At 50.7% G+C, this 20,927-nt stretch overlaps 1 protein-coding gene across 1 annotated transcript in view; it reads left to right on the top strand.

The window, feature by feature from the left end:
* The first annotated feature begins 409 nt into the window (after positions 1-409).
* TSPAN3 (tetraspanin 3) overlaps positions 410-20,927 on the top strand; it is a 42,642-nt gene continuing 22,124 nt past the window's right edge. Inside the window, exons 1-2 of the mRNA XM_075345477.1 lie at positions 410-550; positions 17,149-17,340. Coding sequence (XP_075201592.1) covers positions 488-550; positions 17,149-17,340 — 255 coding nt within the window. The 5' untranslated portion in view covers positions 410-487. The remainder of the gene's footprint in view (positions 551-17,148; positions 17,341-20,927) is intronic.

Raw genomic sequence — 20,927 nt, 5'->3', positions numbered from 1 at the left:
GGTCGGTAACCTAGGGAACAAGCTGTAAACAGAAAAATAAAACTCCATCTGTTCTTGAGAACATGTCTTTTTAATAAGTTTCTTGTTTAATAAAACACTTTGCAAGATTATTTTGCAGTAATTTTTTACACTGAAAATCGATCCCTGTCATAAACAGCTATTTTGAATGAATGGTGCAGAACTAGATCTGCCACAAAACGCAGTGTGTGAACAATGCCTTGCGGATATACTGTATGTATCTCGTACCCATACTGTACATTGTGCCAACATGGTAACGTGTCCACCGTCCAACAGAGGGAGGCCACACACAGCAGGATAAGGGAGGTTTCCCTAAACAAACATGGAGGACAGATCATCACGTGTGGGCGGCGGCCAAGCGGTGTCACCTTACGGCAGTGCGTCAGCGGTGGGCGTGGCCGGTTGCCTGGGGAGCCCGGGAGCCGGGAGCTGCGTCACACGGCTGGGCCTCCATCTTGTGAGCGGAGAGATGGGGCAGTGCGAGGTGATCTCCTCCAAGACCGTCCTGGTCTTCCTGAACCTCATCTTCTGGGTAAGGCTGCGGCGCGGTGCTGGGGGCCCGAGGAGGGGCGGGCATGTACTGTGCCAGTGGTCAGGAGTGCTTGGTGCCATGTCCTACCCTGTGGGCAGGTGATGATGGTGACCCCAGCCCCCTCCATAGCGCAAGCTCCTCTCCCTCCCGTTGCTATGGGCACTGTTGCTATGTGTGGGTCGCCTCAGCTTTAGGTCTGGGGTTTCCTTTTCTGCAATGTTTGTCCTTGGATTCAGAAGGAATTTGGTCATTTGTGTTTAGTAGCAGATTCCTGGTCACAGTGGAAGGAAGGAAGGAACGCCTTCACCCGGGCTGTGGGGCAGAGCTGGCCCTGTGTTCATGCCCCTTCTTGTAGTATTCCGTGTGCCCAGCTGGCAGTGGCCTCCTCCTCCTCCTGTCCCTATGCCCCTTCTTGTAGTATTCCGTGTGCCCAGCTGGCAGTGGCCTCCTCCTCCTGTCCCTATGCCCCTTCTTGTAGTATTCCGTGTGCCCAGCTGGCAGTGGCCTCCTCCTGTCCCTATGCCCCTTCTTGTAGTATTCCGTGTGCCCAGCTGGCAGTGGCCTCCTCCTCCTCCTGTCCCTATGCCCCTTCTTGTAGTATTCCGTGTGCCCAGCTGGCAGTGGCCTCCTCCTCCTCCTGTCCCTATGCCCCTTCTTGTAGTATTCCGTGTGCCCAGCTGGCAGTGGCCTCCTCCTCCTCCTGTCCCTATGCCCCTTCTTGTAGTATTCCGTGTGCCCAGCTGGCAGTGGCCTCCTCCTCCTCCTGTCCCTATGCCCCTTCTTGTAGTATTCTGTGTGCCCAGCTGGCAGTGGCCTCCTCCTCCTCCTGTCCCTATGCCCCTTCTTGTAGTATTCCGTGTGCCCAGCTGGCAGTGGCCTCCTCCTCCTGTCCCTATGCCCCTTCTTGTAGTATTCCGTGTGCCCAGCTGGCAGTGGCCTCCTCCTCCTCCTCCTGTCCCTATGCCCCTTCTTGTAGTATTCCGTGTGCCCAGCTGGCAGTGGCCTCCTCCTCCTCCTGTCCCTATGCCCCTTCTTGTAGTATTCTGTGTGCCCAGCTGGCAGTGGCCTCCTCCTCCTCCTGTCCCTATGCCCCTTCTTGTAGTATTCCGTGTGCCCAGCTGGCAGTGGCCTCCTCCTCCTCCTGTCCCTATGCCCCTTCTTGTAGTATTCCGTGTGCCCAGCTGGCAGTGGCCTCCTCCTCCTCCTGTCCCTATGCCCCTTCTTGTAGTATTCTGTGTGCCCAGCTGGCAGTGGCCTCCTCCTCCTCCTGTCCCTATGCCCCTTCTTGTAGTATTCTGTGTGCCCAGCTGGCAGTGGCCTCCTCCTCCTCCTGTCCCTATGCCCCTTCTTGTAGTATTCTGTGTGCCCAGCTGGCAGTGGCCTCCTCCTCCTCCTGTCCCTATGCCCCTTCTTGTAGTATTCTGTGTGCCCAGCTGGCAGTGGCCTCCTCCTCCTCCTGTCCCTATGCCCCTTCTTGTAGTATTCTGTGTGCCCAGCTGGCAGTGGCCTCCTCCTCCTCCTGTCCCTATGCCCCTTCTTGTAGTATTCTGTGTGCCCAGCTGGCAGTGGCCTCCTCCTCCTCCTGTCCCTATGCCCCTTCTTGTAGTATTCCGTGTGCCCAGCTGGCAGTGGCCTCCTCCTCCTGTCCCTATGCCCCTTCTTGTAGTATTCTGTGTGCCCAGCTGGCAGTGGCCTCCTCCTCCTCCTGTCCCTATGCCCCTTCTTGTAGTATTCTGTGTGCCCAGCTGGCAGTGGCCTCCTCCTCCTCCTGTCCCTATGCCCCTTCTTGTAGTATTCCGTGTGCCCAGCTGGCAGTGGCCTCCTCCTCCTGTCCCTATGCCCCTTCTTGTAGTATTCCGTGTTCCCAGCTGACAGTGGCCTCCTCCTCCTCCTGTCCCTATGCCCCTTCTTGTAGTATTCTGTGTGCCCAGCTGGCAGTGGCCTCCTCCTCCTCCTCCTGTCCCTATGCCCCTTCTTGTAGTATTCCGTGTGCCCAGCTGGCAGTGGCCTCCTCCTCCTGTCCCTATGCCCCTTCTTGTAGTATTCCGTGTTCCCAGCTGACAGTGGCCTCCTCCTCCTCCTGTCCCTATGCCCCTTCTTGTAGTATTCCGTGTTCCCTGCTGACAGTGGCCTCCTCCTCCTCCTCCTGTCCCTATGCCCCTTCTTGTAGTATTCCGTGTTCCCTGCTGGCAGTGGCCTCCCCCTGTAAAGTCTTTTGGGTGCTGTGAGTTGGACTATGCCGATGCTCGGCAATAATCTCGTTACCGATCTCGGGCCTTAAATCTGCTGAGATACATAAGATTCCTGTTTGTAGATCTGAGAGTGGATCTATGGTGTTAACATCTCCTTGGATAACATGATCGGATCAGGCGCCCTCTTACCTGCTTACCTGCCAACACCCACCCCTAACGGAGGATTTCTAATATGCAAACATTATGAGAGTAGGCTACCGAAAGAAAACCACTGGTGGGGAACTTCCATAGGGGCAGTAAGGAGTGACCCCCCCCCATCTATGAGCCTCTTTGCGGACATACTTACTGTACGAGGGTTATATACTATACACTACAAAAAAAATCCTCTTCTATCTGGGACTGGTACCCCAGGTTTTGCTACAGTTTTTTCTTATCCTTATCGTACTGGTAAAGCTTTTGGTAAATAATCCTAAACAGTTTTAGATCAGTTTACTGAGATTTAAGGTGAATTATTTCTCTATCCATAGATGTTAGTGAGCAGTCTCCTGTACTCGGGCCACCCTGCGCTGCTGCTGACTGCACAGGGGGAAGATTGGTGTTAAGTGAGATATACTGTGGCCCAGGCTTTACAACATGTCTACTCTATAAATGGAACAGATTTCACGGTCAGCTTTAATCTCATGAGATATCCTGCCTATCTAATCAGGAGCTCTCGATATCTGGTCTTCCACTGTTCACTTAAGGCCACGTCACACTAAACAACATTGCTGCTAACGAACAACTTTTGTGATCTTGCTAGCGATGTTGCTGTGTGTGACATTCAGCAACAACCTGGCCCCTGCTGTGAGGTCGTTGGTTGTTGCTGAATGTCCTGGGCCATTTTTTAGTTGTTGCTGTCCCGCTGTGAAGCACAGATCGCTGTGTGTGACAGCGAGACAGCAACAACTAAATGTGCAGGCAGCAGGAGCCGGCTTCTGCGGACTCTGGTAACCAATGTAAATATCGGGTAACCAAGAAGCCTTTACCTTGGTTACCCGATATTTACCTTCGTTACCAGCCTCCGCCGCTCTCAGCTGTCAGTGCCGGCTCCTGCTGCCTGCACACGTAGCCGGAGTACACATCGGGTAATTAACCTCATGTGTACTGTAGCTAGGAGAGCAGGGAGCCAGCGCTAAGCAGTGTGCGCTGGTAACCAAGGTAAATATCGGGTTGGTTACCCGATATTTACCTTAGTTAAAAGCGCAGCATCACTTCCATGCGTCGCTGGGGGCTGGTCACTGGTTGCTGGTCACTGGTTGCTGGTGAGATCTGCCTGTGTGACAGCTCACCAGCAACCCGTGTAGCGACGCTCCAGCGATCCCTGCCAGGTCAGGTTGCTGGTGGGATCGCTGGAGCGTCGCTTAGTGTGACATCTCACCAGCGACCTCCTAGCAACTTACCAGCGATCCCTATCAGGTTGTATCGTTGTTGGGATCGCTGGTAAGTTGTTTAGTGTGACTGGGCCTTAAGCAACATCGCTGCTAACGAACAACTTTTGTGACGTTGCTAGCGATGTTGTTGTGTGTGACATCCAGCAACAACCTGGCCCCTGCTGTGAGGTCGTTGGTTGTTGCTGAATGTCCTGGGCCATTTTTTAGTTGTTGCTGTCCCGCTGTGAAGCACAGATCGCTGTGTGTGACAGCGACAGAGAAACAACTAAATGTGCAGGCAGCAGGAGCCGGCTTCTGCGGACTCTGGTAACCACGGTAAACATCGGGTAACCAAGAAGCCGTTCCCTTGGTTACCCGATATTTACCTTCGTTACCAGCGTCCGCCGCTCTCACTGCCAGTGCCGGCTCCCTGCTCTCTGCACACGTAGCTGTACTGTGGCTATGTGTGCAGGGAGCCAGCGCTAAGCGGTGTGCGCTGGTAACCAAGGTAAATATCGTCTTGGTTACCCGATATTTACCTTAGTTACCAAGCGCAGCATCTCTTCCATGCGGCGCTGGGGGCGGGTCACTGGTTGCTGGTGAGATCTGCCTGTTTGACAGCTCACCAGCGATCCCTGCCAGGTCAGGTTGCTGGTGGGATCGCTGGAGCGTCGCTAGTGTGACATCTCACCAGCGACCTCCTAGCAACTTACCAGCGATCCCTATCAGGTTGTATCGTTGTTGGGATTGCTGATAAGTTGTTTAGTGTGACTGGGCCTTTACTGTAGCTGATCATCAGGAGCTCTAAATATCTGGTCATATGTTGTGCTCCAGCGTATCTGATCATCAGGTAATCTAGGTATCTAATAGAAGAAAAAAGATAATCCAGCTTCCGGAATAATATAAAATTTTGTGCAAGCTTTATTTTAAAGGATGTAAAAAATACTTATCATTACAAGGGACAAAATAGGGAGCCCATGTGTGGCAACACGTTTCGAACGTTACCTGCATTTTTTGGCAAGCCTTGACAAAGAATGTAATAAGTATTTTTTTCGTCCTTTTAAAATAAAGTTTGCACAAGATTATATATTATTCCGGAAGCTGGATTATCTTTTTCCTTCTGTTGGATCCCTGCAATACCAGAGTGTTATCCCTACATGCCGGACCTTGCCACAGCTGAGCTGGATCACCTTTTTCCCTTCCGCTCTAGGTATCTGGTCATACGCTGTGCCCCTAGCGTATCTGATCATCAGGTGCTCTAGGTATCTGGTCTTACCCTGTGCACTTAACATCTTTGAAATTCTGTTGGGTAAAGAACTGCTCTTTGTATGACAGCTATATATAAAGTTTAGGTCCTGTTATACAGTTTGCAGCATTTGCATTTTGCGTTTTCCATTACATAGCTTCCTTTATGACTAAGGCTAGTTTCACACTTGCGTTGGACGGGATCCGTAGCATTGCGTTGTGTGACGCATGCAACGGATGCGTTACATATAGTGGCACAACGGATGCTGCGGATCGTACAAAATAACGCAATCCGTTATACGTTTTATTTCCTTGACTTTACACAGCTGAGCATGCGCAGTGGTGTAAAGACGGATGCGTTAACGGAATCCGTCAAAATGACGGATTCTAACGGAATCCGCCACCCTAGGCGTCCATTATAAAAACAACGGACGCTGACGGAATCCTGCAGGTTGCGTTTTTTTGACACTCTGCCAAGTGCAGAAAAACGCTACATGCAGCGTTCCATCCGCCCGACGGTCACTGACGGTCAGCGTCAAAACAACTGATGCAGGGCGGATGCAATGCAAGACCATCCGTTGCGATCCGTAGCTAATAGAAGTCTATGAGGAATATAACTGTTTCCTGCAACGGTTACCGTAATTCCTCAAGGCTGCGGATAGCAACGGAAGCCGTCCAACGCAAGTGTGAAAGTACCCTAACTCAATGTACGTGTGGCCTGACTCGTCAGACACCTGCCTATAGGAAGCTATAGAAATTTAAATGCCTAACTCAAATAGTGGGGGGCGCACTCCTGTTTGCACAAGAAATTACAGCAAAACCAAAAAAAATGAGCCGGAGCATAAGTTGGTACATGTGCATTGTGTAAGAGCATGTTCACACTGGTTGTTTTGTTTTTATTTTAGGTTTTGTCTGTTAAATCGCCTCAGTGTGAACATGCTCCATGTATACCAACTAATGCTACAGCTCATTGCTTTGGGGTTTTTCTTTGTCGCTCTATTGGGAGACCCAGACAATTGGGTGTATAGGCTATGCCTCCGGAGGCCGCACAAAGTATTACACTCAAAAGTGTTAAGCCCCTCCCCTTCTGCCTATACACCCCCCGTGCTCCCACGGGCTCCTCAGTTTTTTGCTTTGTGCGAAGGAGGTCAGACACGCACAGCACAGCTCCACAGATTAGTCAGCAGCAGCTGCTGACTATGTCGGTTGGAAGAAAAGTGGGCCCATATAGGGCCCCCAGCATGCTCCCTTCTCACCCCACTCTTGTCGGCGGTGTTGTTAAGGTTGAGGTATCCATTGCGGGTACGGAGGCTGGAGCCCACATGCTGCTTTCCTTCCCCATCCCCCTCAGGGCTCTGGGTGAAGTGGGATCCTATCGGTCTCCAGGCACTGAGACCGTGCTTCATCCACAACTCCTGTGGAGACTGCTGGATAGGAGCCGGGTACCGTTCAGGGACATGGCCCTGCTACGTGAAGGTACTCTGTATCCCTGTGGGGACCGCGCACGGCGACACCTCAGCTTTGCTGGGTGTGCTAGTGCACCGGGGGACCGGGTTAAACTGTGCCATTACACACTCAGCGTCGCTGAGTGTGTTTATATGTAGGGGCTACCGCGCTAACCGCCGCTGCCATGGGAAACTGCGGCGCGGCTGGGACTTGTAGTTCGCCGGGGACTTCGGCGTTGGCCGCGCTTTTACGGCGGCCACGCTTATACTCGAGTCCCCGGCTTGGCTTGCGGCCTAGTTTCCCTTTCTCCCGCCCTCAGCCCTGACAGGCAGGGGAAGGGCGGGACGCTGCACGGAAGAGCAGCACTGAGGGCTGGAATATGATTTCCATACTCCACCCCCCTCACTGTGCACAGTGTGAGCACCTCGGCTACGCCCACGGCTCCCTCCTCTCGTCAGGACGCCGCAGCCATTTCCTGTCAGCTCCTACGACGCTGCAGAGGGACAAACCCTGAGAGACCCAGACACGGTCTCTGGTGGCCTCATAACCGCTTTAGGCGGATGGTAAGCAGCACCTGTGGTGCTAGCCTCATGGTGCTGTAGTGTACTGATACATTATTTGTTTTTAGTATATATTTTACACTGTATGAGCACAGTTCATTCTGGCTATATACCCTAGTGTGTTACTCAGGGAAAACAATAGCATGGCGCCCACAAAAGGCAGGGGTGCCAAAAACACAGGCTTATTATGCTGCCTGCGGCGCTTGTACGACCCAGCTGCCGGCAGGTTCCATTGACCCTCATTGTGTGCATGTTCGGCCCCGGTGACACTTCTTTAGCCAGGGCCTCTGCTAAGAGGGGCCCAGGGGGAGCCACCTGTTGACACTGTCCTAGTGACGGGGACGGAGTTTGCAAAACTCTCTGAGACTATGGCTAAGATACTAGAAGCCTTGCAGTCCAGGCCGGTATCTCAGCAAAGGGACTCTGTTGAATCATTGTTCCCTGGCCCCCCTCAGTTGGACCAACAATGTCCTCCCGGGGTATCTCATACATCCCAGGCTGAGGGTTCTGACTTAAACCCCAGCCCCAGACCGACTAAGCGGGCTCGCTTAGAATTTCCCTCGACATCATATTGTTCATGGTCTCAGCGGGGGGAATCTCTGGTGATAATGCGGAGACAGCTGATCAGGATTCTGATCCTGAGGGCGCTCTCAATCTTAATACTCCAGACGGGGACGCCATACTGAACGTTCTTATTGCGTCCATCGATCAAATGCTGGATATTTCTCCCTCAGCTCCTCCGGCGGAGGAGTCAGCTTCTCTTACACCGAGTATGTTTCTAGACCACTCTGATTTCAGAGAGGCAGTCCAGAATCATCATGCTTGTCCAGATAAGCGTTTTTTCTAAGCGCCTTAAGGATACACGTTATCCTTTTCCCCCTGACGTGGTTAAAGGTTGGACTCAGTGTCCCAAAGTGGATCCTCCAATCTCCAGACTGGCGGCTAGATCCATTCTTGCAGTGGACGAGGGGGCCTCGCTCAAGGATGCTACTGACAGGCAGATGGAGCTCTGGTTGAAATCCATCTATGAAGCTATCGGAGCTTCTTTTGCCCCAGCATTCGCAGCGGTATGGGCGCTACAAGCTATCTCAGCAGGTCAAGCACAAATTGAAGCAGCCACATGCACGGCCGCGCCACAAGTGGCATCCATTACCACCCAGACCTCGGCAATTGCGTCTTACGCTATTATTGCTGTCCTGGACTCTGCGAGCCGTACGGCGGTCGCGGCCGCCAATTCGGTGGTACTCCGCAGGGCCTTGTGGCTACGGGAATGGAAGGCAGATTCTGCTTCCAAAAAAGCGCTTAACCAGTTTGCCAATTTCTGGCGACAGGCTGTTTGGCGAGCGTCTGGATGAAATCATCAAACAATCCAAAGGAAAGGATACATCCTTACCCCAGTCCAAACAGGACATACTCCAACGGAGGAGAGGGCAGTCGAGGTTTCGGTCCTTTCAGGGCGCGGGCAGGTCCCAATTCTCCTCGTCCAAAAGGTCTCAGAAAGTACAAAGGAACTCTGATGCATGGCGGTCTAAGTCACGTCCTTAAAAGGCCACCGGAGGCGCCGCTAACAAAGCGGCTTCCTCATGACTTTCGACCTCCTCTAGTAGCATCCTCGGTCGGTGGCAGGCTTTCCCGCTTTTGCGACACCTGGCTGCCACAAATAAAAGACCGCTGGGTGAGAGACATTCTGTCTCACGGTTACAAGATAGAGTTCACCTCTCGTCCCCCGACTCGATTCTTCAGGTCATCCCCGCCTCACTAGCGAGCCGAGGCTCTTCTGCAGGCGCTGCGCACTCTGAAGGCAGAAGGAGTGGTGATCCCGGTTCCTCTTCAGCAACTGAGCCACGGTTTTTACTCCAATTGGTTTGTGGTCCCAAAGGAGGACGGGTCTTTCCGCCCGGTCCTGGACCTGAAACTGCTCAACAAACATGTAAAAACCAGACGGTTCAGGATGGAATCCCCCCGCTCCGTCATCGCCTCAATGTCCCAAGGAGATTTCCTTGCGTCGATCGATATCAAAGATGCTTATCTCCACGTACCGATTGCTCCAGAGCAACAGCGCTTCTTGCGCTTCGCCATAGGAAATGAACACCTGCAGTTCGTGGCACTGCCGTTCGGCCTGGCAACAGCCCCACGGGTTTTTACCAAGGTTATGGCTACTGTAGTAGCGGTCCTCCACTCTCAGGGTCACTCGGTGATCCCGTACTTGGATACTGATCAAGGCACCCTCTCAAGAGGCATGCCAACGCAGCCTCGACGCTTCCCTGGAGACTCTCCAGGGTGTCGGGTGGATCATCAATTTTACAAAGTCAAATCTGACACCGGCCCAATCGCTGACATATCTTGGCATGGAGTTTCATACCCTCTCAGCGATAGTGAAGCTTCCGCTGATCAAGCAGTAGTCACTACAGAAAGGGGTACAATCTCTCCTTCAATGCCAGTCACACTCCTTGAGGCGCCTCATGCACTTCCTGGGGAAGATGGTGGCAGCAATGGAGGCAGTCCCTTTCGCGCAGTTTCACCTGCGTCCCCTTCAATGGGACATCCTACGCAAATGGGACAGGAAGCCGACGTCCCTCGACAGGACCGTCTCCCTCTCTCAGGTGACCAAAGCTTCCCTTCGGCGGTGGCTCCTTCCCACTTCATTATCGAAGGGGATATCCTTCCTACCCCCATCCTGGGAAGTAGTCACGACAGATGCGAGTCTGTCAGGGTGGGGAGCGGTTTTTCTCCACCACAGGGCTCAGGGTACGTGGACCCAGCAAGAGTCCTCGCTTCAGATCAACGTTCTGGACATACGGGCAGTGTATCTTGCCCAGAAAGCGTTCCAGCAGTGGCTGGAGGGCAAGCAGATCCGAATTCAGTCGGACAATTCCACAGCGGTGGCATACTTCAACCACCAAGGCGACACACGCAGCCGGCAAGCCTTCCAGGAAGTCCGGCGGATTTTGATGTGGGTGGAAGCCACGGCATCCACCATATCCGCAGTTCACATCCCAGGCGTGGAAAACTGGGAAGCAGATTATTTCAGTTGCCAGGGCATGGACGCAGGGGAATGGTCCCTTCACCCGGACGTGTTTCAGGAGATCTGTTGCTGCTGGGGGTTGCCGGACGTCGACCTCATGGCGTCCCGGCACAACAACAAGGTACCAATGTTCATGGCACGGTCTCAAGATCCCAGAGCTCTGGCGGCAGACACCTTAGTTCAGGATTGGTCGCAGTTTCAGCTCCCTTATGTGTTTCCTCCGCTGGCACTGTTGCCCAGAGTGTTACGCAAGATCAGGACCGACTGCCGCCGCGCCATCCTCGTCGCTCCAGACTGGCCAAGGTGGTCGTGGTACCCGGATCTGTGGCATCTCACGGTCGGCCGACCGTGGACACTACCAGACCAAACAGACTTGCTATCTCGAGGGCCGTTTTTTCCATCTGAATTCTGCGGCCCTCAACCTGACTGTGTGGCCATTGAGTCCTGGACCCTAGCGTCTTCAGGGTTATCTCAAGACGTCTTTGCCACTATGAGACAGGCTAGGAAACCAATGTCCGCCAAGATCTACCACAGGACGTGGAAAATTTTCCTGTCGTGGTGCTCTGCTCAGGGTTTTTTCTCCCTGGCCTTTTGCCTTGCCCACTTTTCTGTCCTTCTTTCAATCTGGACTGGAAAAGGGTTTGTCGCTCGGCTCCCTTAAGGGACAAGTCTCAGCGCTCTCTGTGTTTTTCCAGAAGCGCCTAGCCAGGCTTCCACAGGTACGCACGTTCCTGCAGGGGGGTTGTCACATCGTTCCACCTTACAAGAGGCTGTTAGAACCCTGGGATCTAAACAGGGTTCTGATGGTTCTTCAGAAACCACCATTCGAGCCAATGAGAGATATTTCCCTCTCACAATTTTCGCAGAAAGTGTTTTTTTCTAGTAGCAGTCACTTCTCTTCGGAGAGTGTCTGAGCTAGCAGCATTGTCGTGCAAAGCCCCTTTCCTGGTGTTTCACCAGGACAAGGTGGTTCTACGTCCGGTTCCGGATTTTCTCCCTAAGGTGGTATCCTCCTTTCATCTCAATCAGGATATCTCCTTACCTTCTTTTTATCCTCATCCAGTTCACCAATGTGAAAAGGATTTGCACTTGTTAGATTTGGTGAGAGCACTCAGACTCTACATTTCTCGTACGGCGCCCTTGCGCCGCTCGGATGCACTCTTTGTCCTTGTCGCTGGCCAGCGTAAAGGGTCACAGGTTTCCAAATCAACCCTGGCTCGGTGGATCAAGGAGCCAATTATCGAAGCTTCCCGTTCGGCTGGGCTTCCGGTTCCATCAGGGCTGAGGGCCCATTCTACCAGAGCCGTGGGCGCGTCCTGGGCTTTGAGGCACCAGGCTGCGGCTCAGCAGGTGTGTCAGGCGGCTACCTGGTCGAGCTTGCACACTTTCACGAAACACTATCAGGTGCATACCTATGCTTTGGCGGATGCCAGCCTAGGTAGACGAGTCCTTCAGGCGGCGGTTGCCCACCTGTAGGAAAGGGCCGTTTTACGGCTCTCTTACGAGGTATTATTTTACCCACCCAGGGACTGCTTTTGGACGTCCCAATTGTCTGGGTCTCCCAATAGAGCGACAAAGAAGAAGGGAATTTTGTTTACTTACCGTAAATTCCTTTTCTTCTAGCTCTAAGGCTATGTGCGCACTAGACCGTTTTTCCCGCGGATTTACCCGCGGATTTGCCCCGGAAATTTCTTGAGAAATGTCTGCAATCTTTGTGCAGACATTTCCCATGAAATTCAATGAGAAAAAAAAATAGCTGTGCGCACTGTGCGGATTTTTCTCAAGAAAATTTCTTGAGAAAATTTTCTCGAGAAACTTTCTTGAGAAAATGTGCATGTCCATTAATTTCCGCAGGTACCTGCGGTATTCCGGGGGTATTCCGCAGGTAGCAATGATGTGCGGTATACCACCGGAATAGCCGCGATTTACCTGCGGTAATGCCCATCGCTGCCTGCGGTTTTGCAGGAAGCGATGTCATTATGCCAGGAAGAGGAGCAGAGGAAACACACGTCACACTCCCTGGACGCCGCACAGAAGCACTTCCGTGCGACCTCCAGGTGTCTGTGCAGTGTCTGTCCTGCTCCGGCCTCGCGGCTGCCTGCACTGCAGGGTGTCAGTGTCTGCCCGCAGTGTCAGCAGCCTGTCACGCTGCAGCGCAGGCAGACACGGACATCCTGCAGTGCTGGGAGCCGCGGGGATGACGATCGCTGCTGTCAGGAGGTGAGATCATTACCTGCTGTGACGATCTCCTGCCTCCTGACGTCAGCGCTGTCACTGCTGTCTAGGGCCGACTCGCGAGCGGCCCGAGACTGTCACTAGCGGTGACGTCACGGGCTCTCGCGATAAGTCAGTGACAGCGCTGACGTCAGCAGTACAGGAGATGATCACAGAAGGTAATGATCTCATCTATGCTCCTGATGGCAGCGCTCGTCATCCCCTGCAGTGACCTGAGCTGACCTATTGATGTTAGCTCAGGTCACTGCATTGCTCTCCCAGCCAATGGGGAACATTCTGTTTTTCATTGACTGGGACAGCGACTATGGTATGGATCGCCGTGCCCCCCCCCCCCTTCCCTTATTGGATTACGCCGGACGTGGAATTGATTGTGCTCTTTTCAATAAATTGGTTAAAGAGGGAATGTTTTGGGGAGTGTTTTTTCAAATAAAACTTTTTTTGTTGTCTATTTTTTAATTATTACTGACTGGGTTGGTGATGTCGGGTATCTGATAGACGCCTGACCTCACCAACCCCAGGGCTTGATGCCAGGTGACATTACACATCTGGCATCAACCCCATATATTACCCCGTTTGCCAACGCACCAGGGCGCGGGATGAGCTGGGGCAAAGCGCCAGGATTGGCACGTCTAATGGATGCGCCACTTCTGGGGAGGCTGCGGCCTGCTATTTTTAGGCTGGGGAGTGTCCAATAACAGTGGACCTCCCTAGTCTGAGAATATCAGACCCCAGCTGTCCGCTTTACCTTGGCTGGTGATCCAATATGGGGGGGACCCCACGTTTTTTGTTCTAAATTATTTATATAATTTAAAATAACAGCGTGGGGTGCCCACTGTTTTGGATTATCAGCCAAGGTGAAGCTGCCAGCGGTGGTCTGCAGGCTGCAGCCGTCTGCTTTACCCTAGCTGGCTACAAAAAATGGGGGGACCTCACGTCATTTTTTTTTAATTATTTATTTATTTTATGGCTAAATACAAGGCTAAGCACCCTTTAGGCTACTTTCACACATCCGGCTTGAGCTCTGCGGCTCAATCCGGCTGTGCAAGCTATGCAACGGATGCGGTGAAAACACCGCATCCTTTGCATAGGTTTTTCCTTTGCGGCCAGTCCGGTTTTTGCCGCTTGCGGCATGCTACTGAGCATGCGCAGTGGCAAAAACCGCATGCGGCGGCCGGATGCGGTTATTGCCGCATCGCGCCGCATCCGGCCGCCATAGGCATGTATTGAAAAATGTGCCGCATCGGCCGAATGCGGCGCGATGCGGTTTTTTTTGCCGCACGAAAAAACGTGCCAGGCAACGTTCCATCCGGCCGCCGCATCGGCTACATCTGCCGCATGCGGCAAAAAACGGACGGAACGCAAGGCCATGCGGCACAATGCGGCACTAATTAAAGTCTATGCAGGAAAATCGCAACCGGCAGCAAAAAAAACCGGTTGCGATTTTCATGCAAAGTGCCGGATTGTGCCGCATAGCAAAAACCGGAGGTGTGAAAGTAGCCTAAGTGCCACATGAAAGTCACTAAAGGGTGCCAGCTTAGAAAATGCAGGGAGGTGGAACATTATATAGGTTTTTCTCATCTATCTATCTATCTATCTATCTATCCCTCTATCTATCTATCTATCCCTCTATCTATCTATCTATCCATCTATCCATCTATCCCTCTATCTATCTATCTATCTATCTATCCATCTATCCCTCTATCTATCTATCTATCTATCCCTCTATCTATCTATCTATCCATCTATCCATCTATCCCTCTATCTATCTATCTATCTATCCATCTATCCCTCTATCTATTCATCTATCTATCTATCCCTCTATCTATCTATTCATCTATCTATCCCTCTATCTATCTATCTATTCATCTATCCATCTTTCCCTCTATCCATTATCTGTCTATCGATTATCTTTATTATTTATTGCAGGGACAAACCTGCGGCAAATCCGCGGTAAATCCGCGGCAAATTCGCGGCAAAAACGCATGCGGATTTGGTGCGGATTTTTTCCGCAGGTCCGGAAATCTTTCACTGGCAGAAGTTTCTCAAGAAATTTTCTTGAGAAACTTCACATTTCTAGTGCGCACATAGCCTTATTGGGAGACCCAGCACCCGCCCCTGTTTTTTTGTGTACACATGTTGTTCATGTTGAATGGTTTCAGTTCTCCGATATTCCTTCGGATTGAAGTTACTTTAAACCAGTTTATAATTCTTTTTCCTCCTTCTTGCTTTTGCACCAAAACTGAGGAGCCCGTGGGAGCACGGGGGGTGTATAGGCAGAAGGGGAGGGGCTTAACACTTTTGAGTGTAATACTTTGTGCGGCCTCCGGAGGCATAGCCTATACACCCAATTGTCTGGGTCTCCCAATTAGAGCTAGAAGAAAAGGAATTTACGGTAAGTAAACAAAATTCCCTTCTTTTTTTTTTGCTCCTGGGGTGTAGTCTATTCCAAATCTTCATCAAAATTTACCGCAAATCGAGCTTGTAATATATTCAGTGAAATACGGTATGTGGTAGATTTTCCACAAACAAATCCGCGGCATATGCATTCACCATTAAAATAGAGAAAATAGTGACACCAGCAGTAGAAAAACATGGAAAGGTAAACTTTTATTTCATTTCCATCATCATAAAATTCTAAAATATATGTATATATAAACTAAATTTCATCTTTATAAATAGGTAGATACAAAAGAACTAAAGATGCATGACCGACTACTTACGCGTTTCGAGTTAGCAAGTGTCCTTGGCCATAACTTATGAATTCCAATGCGGAGGCCATCGCTCATCTGTATGCTTAGCTCTTTTATACCTACCTTTTTATATATATCTTTTTTTTCTTACTGGTGCTTGATTACAACATTACTATTTCCCTGTTACCTACTCGAGGAGACAGGCTTGGAGTCTTCTGATCACCAAAGCTAAAGATGGTATGTCTCTGTTTTGTGATGAGCTGACTTTCTTTTTGTTATTGTACAGCCTTCACCAGTAAAGAAGTTGTCCACTCCTAGGACAATCCTTTCTCATTACCTATATTCGCCCCCATTACAATAATGAAGCCTATAATCGCCTCCAGTGGTGCCGGCACTAACGTTCCCGGGCTCATGTGACATTATGACACGTGAGCCCCGCGACCAATCACTGCTAATTACTCTCTCCCCGCCTTCACATATGTAAGTAATTAACAGGGAGTGAGTGGTAACTGCAGCTCTTAAGGTCCAGTCACACTAAGCAACTTACCAGCGATCCCAACAACGATAGGGATCGCTGGTAAGTTGCTAGGAGGTTGCTGGTGAGATGTCACACTGCGACGCTCCAGCGATCCCACCAGCAACCTGACCTGGCAGGGATCGCTGGAGCGTGGCTACACGAGTTGCTGGTGAGCTCACCAGCAACCAGTGTCCAGCCACACGTGCAGGGAGCAGCGCACACTGAGCGCTGGCTCCTTGCTCTCCTAGTTACAGCACACATCGGGTTAATTAACCCGATGTGTCCTGCAGCTAGCTACATGTGCACAGAGCAGGAGCCGGCAGCACAGGCAGTGAGAGCGGCTGAGTCTGGTATCAAAGGTAAATATCGGGTAACCAAGGACAGGGCTTCTTGGTTACCCGATGTTTACATTGGTTACCAGCCTCTGCAGAAGCCGGCTCCTGCTGCCTGCACATTTAGTTGTTGCTGTCTCGCTGTCACACACAGCGATCTGTGCTTCACAGCAGAACAGCAACAACTAAAAAATGGCCCAGGACATTCAGCAACAACCAACGACCTCACAGCAGGGGCCAGGTTGTTGCTGGATGTCACACACAGCAACATCGCTAGCAACGTCACAAAAGTTGTTCGTTAGCAGCGATGTTGCTAGCGATGTTGCTTAGTGTGACCGGGCCTTTACTTTCTGTTAAAGGGAACATGTCACCAGATTTTGTCCTTCTAAACTAAAGTTTTCCCCTTAAGCAGCAATTGTGCTGCATTCAGTCAAGGTGCACATTACCCCCTGACCCTTCCCCCCCCCCTCCCCCCCATAGACCCTAAAAATACCTTTATAAAATCTCCCGTGCTGTAGGTAAATTGTCCAGACTGGTCCAATGGGCGTCCTAATCTGCGCCTCCCGTCCCCTCTTTTGCTCTCCGCCTGTGCTGATTGATACCATCCACGTAGGGAGGCAAAATCTCCATATTCCCAGGCGCACTTCGCTTTGCTTTGTTCTGGGCAGACCCAAAAACATAGTTGCGCCTGTGCGATCCGGCAAGTTCTTTGTTCAGGTGTGAGATTTTGCCAGGCGATGTGGATGAAGCGGGTGACGTTCTCCACATCGCGGGGCAACATTTCAAGTCTGCGCAGAGAACTTGCCGGCTATGTGGGCAGACGTGGGCAATGAGAAGGGGGCGTTCTAGTAGTGGACAACCCTTTTTAAACCTGGCTTACATTACCGATATCAGTCTTACAGATGATGTGCAGATTATATTGCTAACTGTTCCTTTTTGTATTCCAGGCTGCAGCAGGCATCCTATGTTATGTGGGGGCCTACGTCTTCATCACTTACGATGATTATGACCACTTCTTCGAGGACGTATACACGCTGATTCCTGGGGTGGTGATAATAGCTGCTGGAGCGCTCCTCTTCATCATCGGTCTGATTGGTTGTTGTGCCACGATTCGTGAAAGTCGTTGTGGCCTAGCAACAGTAAGTGACCGTCTCTTTATGTTCAGTGCCACTTACATATGTACCGGTTCCTAATTTGAAAGCACCTGAAACGTGTGAAACATGACATACTGTCCGACAGGTACTAGCCCCATGTTGTACGATGTCACCAATGAGCGCCTCTGTTCATTTCTTTGGCAGCGCCTAAAATTGCAGAGTAAGAAAATCTTCTGCAGATGTTGCATGTTACTGCCATCTTTAGATTTACTTATAACATGATAATAAACAAATCAAGAATGGTCTGCAATTCCCAAAGGCCGATACATCTGGCTTTTAAGGCTTAACAGGGTGCATCTTACCTTTAACATATTTGTCATATCCATAGACTATAAATATGAGTCACTTCCGGGGCCCGCATTAATCTCCCACAACATCTTATTTTTACTTGTCTGACACAACATTCCCTCAGGAGATAAGCCATTGTCAGTGAACTGTATGGGGGAGGAATGGCTGCCAGCTAAACTTTCATCACACAGCTATGGGCAAGGTTAACTACAGCCTGCAGCTGATTAGGTTTCTGACAATTAGCATATGAAAGCTTCTTCAGAGACCGCTCCCTACCTGCAAGATATAGGATCTGCAATGAATAGCACACTATCTCATTACAATGACAGCGCTTACCTCATCTATTCATTTACAATATGGAAAGTTAAAGGCCCTGTCACACACAGAGATAAATCTGAGGCAGATCTGTGGTTGCAGTGAAATTGTGGACAATCAGTGCCTGTGGCTGTGTACAAATGGAACAATATGTCCATGATTTCACTGCAACCACAGATCTGCCAAAGATTTATCTGTGTGTGTGACAGGGCCTTTAAATACAAAAGCATTTTCTAAAACAACAATCAACTGGAACCATGATAAGTATTCTTTAAAGGTAAAGGCCCAGTCACACTAAACAATTTACCAGCAATCCCAACAACGATACAACATGATAGGGATCGCTGGTAAGTTGCTAGGAGGTCGCTGGTGAGATGTCACACTAAGCAACGCTCCAGCAATCTGACCTGGCAGGGATCGCTGGAGCGTCGCTACACGGGTTGCTGGTGAGCTGTCACAGAGGCAAATCTCACCAGCAACCAGTGACCAACCAGCAGTGCCGCGTGGAAGCGATGCTGCGCTTGGCAACTAAGGTAAATATCGGGTAACCAACCCGATATTTACCTTGGTTCCCAGCGCACACCGCTTAGCGCTGGCTCCCTGCACTCCTAGCCAGAGTGCACATCGGGTTAATTACCCGATGTGTACTCTGCTATGTGTGCAGAGAGCCGGCACTGACAGTGTGAGAGCGGCGGACGCTGGTAACGAAGGTAAATATCGGGTAACCAAGGAAAGGGCTTCTTGGTTACCCGATATTTACATTGGTTACCAGCGTCCGCAGAAGCCGGCTCTTGCTGCCTGCACATTCAGTTGTTGCTGTCTCACTGTCACACACAGCGATCTGTGCTTCACAGCGGGAGAGCAACAACTAAAAAATGGTCCAGGACATTCAGCAACAACCAGCGACCTCACAGCAGGGGCCAGGTTGTTGCTGGATGTCACACACAGCGACATCGCTAGCAAGATCGCTGTTACGTCACAAAAGTCGTTTCTTAGCAGCGATGTTGCTAGCGATGTTGCTTAGTGTGACGTGGCCTTAAGGTGTCGCGTTTTTTTATTTTTGTATTAATAGTGATTATGGAATCCAAGTATTTTTCTTACAAAATTAAACTCAGTTTATTTAGTTTCTTTATCGTTCCTTATGGGTGACCCAGACCATGGGTGTATAGCTTCTGCCTCCGGAGGACACACCAAAGTACTACACTCAAACGTGTAGCTCCTCCCTCCGGGCTATATACACCCCCTGGATGACAATCTACCCAGTTCAATGCTTTGTGTTTCAGGAGGATCACACACTTGCATTCTCTGATATTTTTTTTATTTTAATTTTAAAGATTTGGAAGAAAAGCGGGTCCAGTCTGGACTCCTGGCATGTCCCTTCACACCCCACTCTGTCGGGTGCTGTTAAGGTTGACTTTATAAGGCTGGAGCCTTCACATGCCGCGCTCCTTCACATCCTCTGTCGAGGCTCTGTTTGAAGTGGGAGCCTCCACGGTCCTCTCTGCTTGCAGAAGGCCGGTCTCCATCCGCAGCCCTGTCTGGTCCCTGCTGGAAGGAGCGTTAACCCCCACTCAGGGACATGGCCCTGCGTCTCAAAAGCTAAGTATTGAGACGTTTTTTCAGGGGTCCCGGGTACTTTTATTTGGGGGACAGTATGTGCTTTAGCGTTACTGTTAATTCCGGCCGGTTCTGGGGGTTTCCCCTGAGAACCGCGCCGAAGGTGCCTGCTCGTCGGCCGCATTTTAAAATCTAGGCCCCGGCTTCAGTTTGATATATCGAATAGACCTGGCTCACTGAATATAATAGGGTGCTCTGGAGAAAAATAGTCAGCTGAAATCCAAAAACGAATCTCCGGCACTCCAATGGAAAAATGAGAATAAAGTCTGGGTTTCTTTGGTGTTTTTTATTGAAAAAGGCAAGAGAAAAAGTCTGTCTCAACGTTTCGGTCACAATGAGACCTTTATCGAGAGTATTAACAGACTATGAGGTAAAGGAATTGACGTGTGAAAAGCACCAAGGAAAAACGATGTGAGTCAACACTTAGAATGGGGAGAGGAAAGTTGATGCGTGTGAGCACTGTGACCTTATAGCGTGATAATGACGTCAGCCGGTCGGGATCGCCAGGGGGATCATATAGTGGTATTCTGCCAGATCAGGGTAAACAGTTCAGTAACTGCTATGTCGATAGAATACCTATCTCCTCCAATAGGGGGAGGGGGAGAGAGGGTGAGCCTGTCAGAAGTAGTAAGCAGGTGTACAGTGGATGTTGGTATCAAACGTATAAAACGGGATCAACCTGAGTTAGGCCGGAATTGCCCTGGTTAACAATGCCCGTCTTCCTGTACTCGCTGTGAGCTACTGGCACGTAGAAGCAACAGGTTTATGTGCCTGTAAGGTAATAGAGGGAAATAGTGGCGAGGCCCCTTATAAAGTCAGTATGGAAATGTTAAGGATTACCCTGGTGGCAGTGACCGTCTCCTGTATTTGCTATGGACTTATAACACCAGGCAAATATGATTTCTGCTCTCAGAGTGGAGTAATCTGCGTAAGGACGTGCTCTATGCTGTAGGTTATTCCCAAAGGGATACTGAGAGGTGAATCGGTCAGACGACCCATAGGAAGCATAGGGGACCTGCGTCCGGTAAGAATACTGGCTGGCTGCAGCAGCCAGCCAGTATTCTTACCGGACGCAGGTCCCCTATGCTTCCTATGGGTCGTCTGACCGATTCACCTCTCAGTATCCCTTTGGGAATAACCTACAGCATAGAGCACGTGCTTACGCAGATTACTCCACTCTGAGAGCAGAAATCATATTTGCCTGGTGTTATAAGTCCATAGCAAATACAGGAGACGGTCACTGCCACCAGGGTAATCCTTAACATTTCCATACTGACTTTATAAGGGGCCTCGCCACTATTTCCCTCTATTACCTTACAGGCACATAAACCTGTTGCTTCTACGTGCCAGTA

Source organism: Anomaloglossus baeobatrachus, chromosome 4 (genome assembly GCF_048569485.1).
Source record: "Anomaloglossus baeobatrachus isolate aAnoBae1 chromosome 4, aAnoBae1.hap1, whole genome shotgun sequence".
NCBI classification, from domain to species: domain Eukaryota; kingdom Metazoa; phylum Chordata; class Amphibia; order Anura; family Aromobatidae; genus Anomaloglossus; species Anomaloglossus baeobatrachus.
Note: the sequence above shows the minus strand (reverse complement) of the source record. Positions and strands in the feature narration are given on the sequence as shown.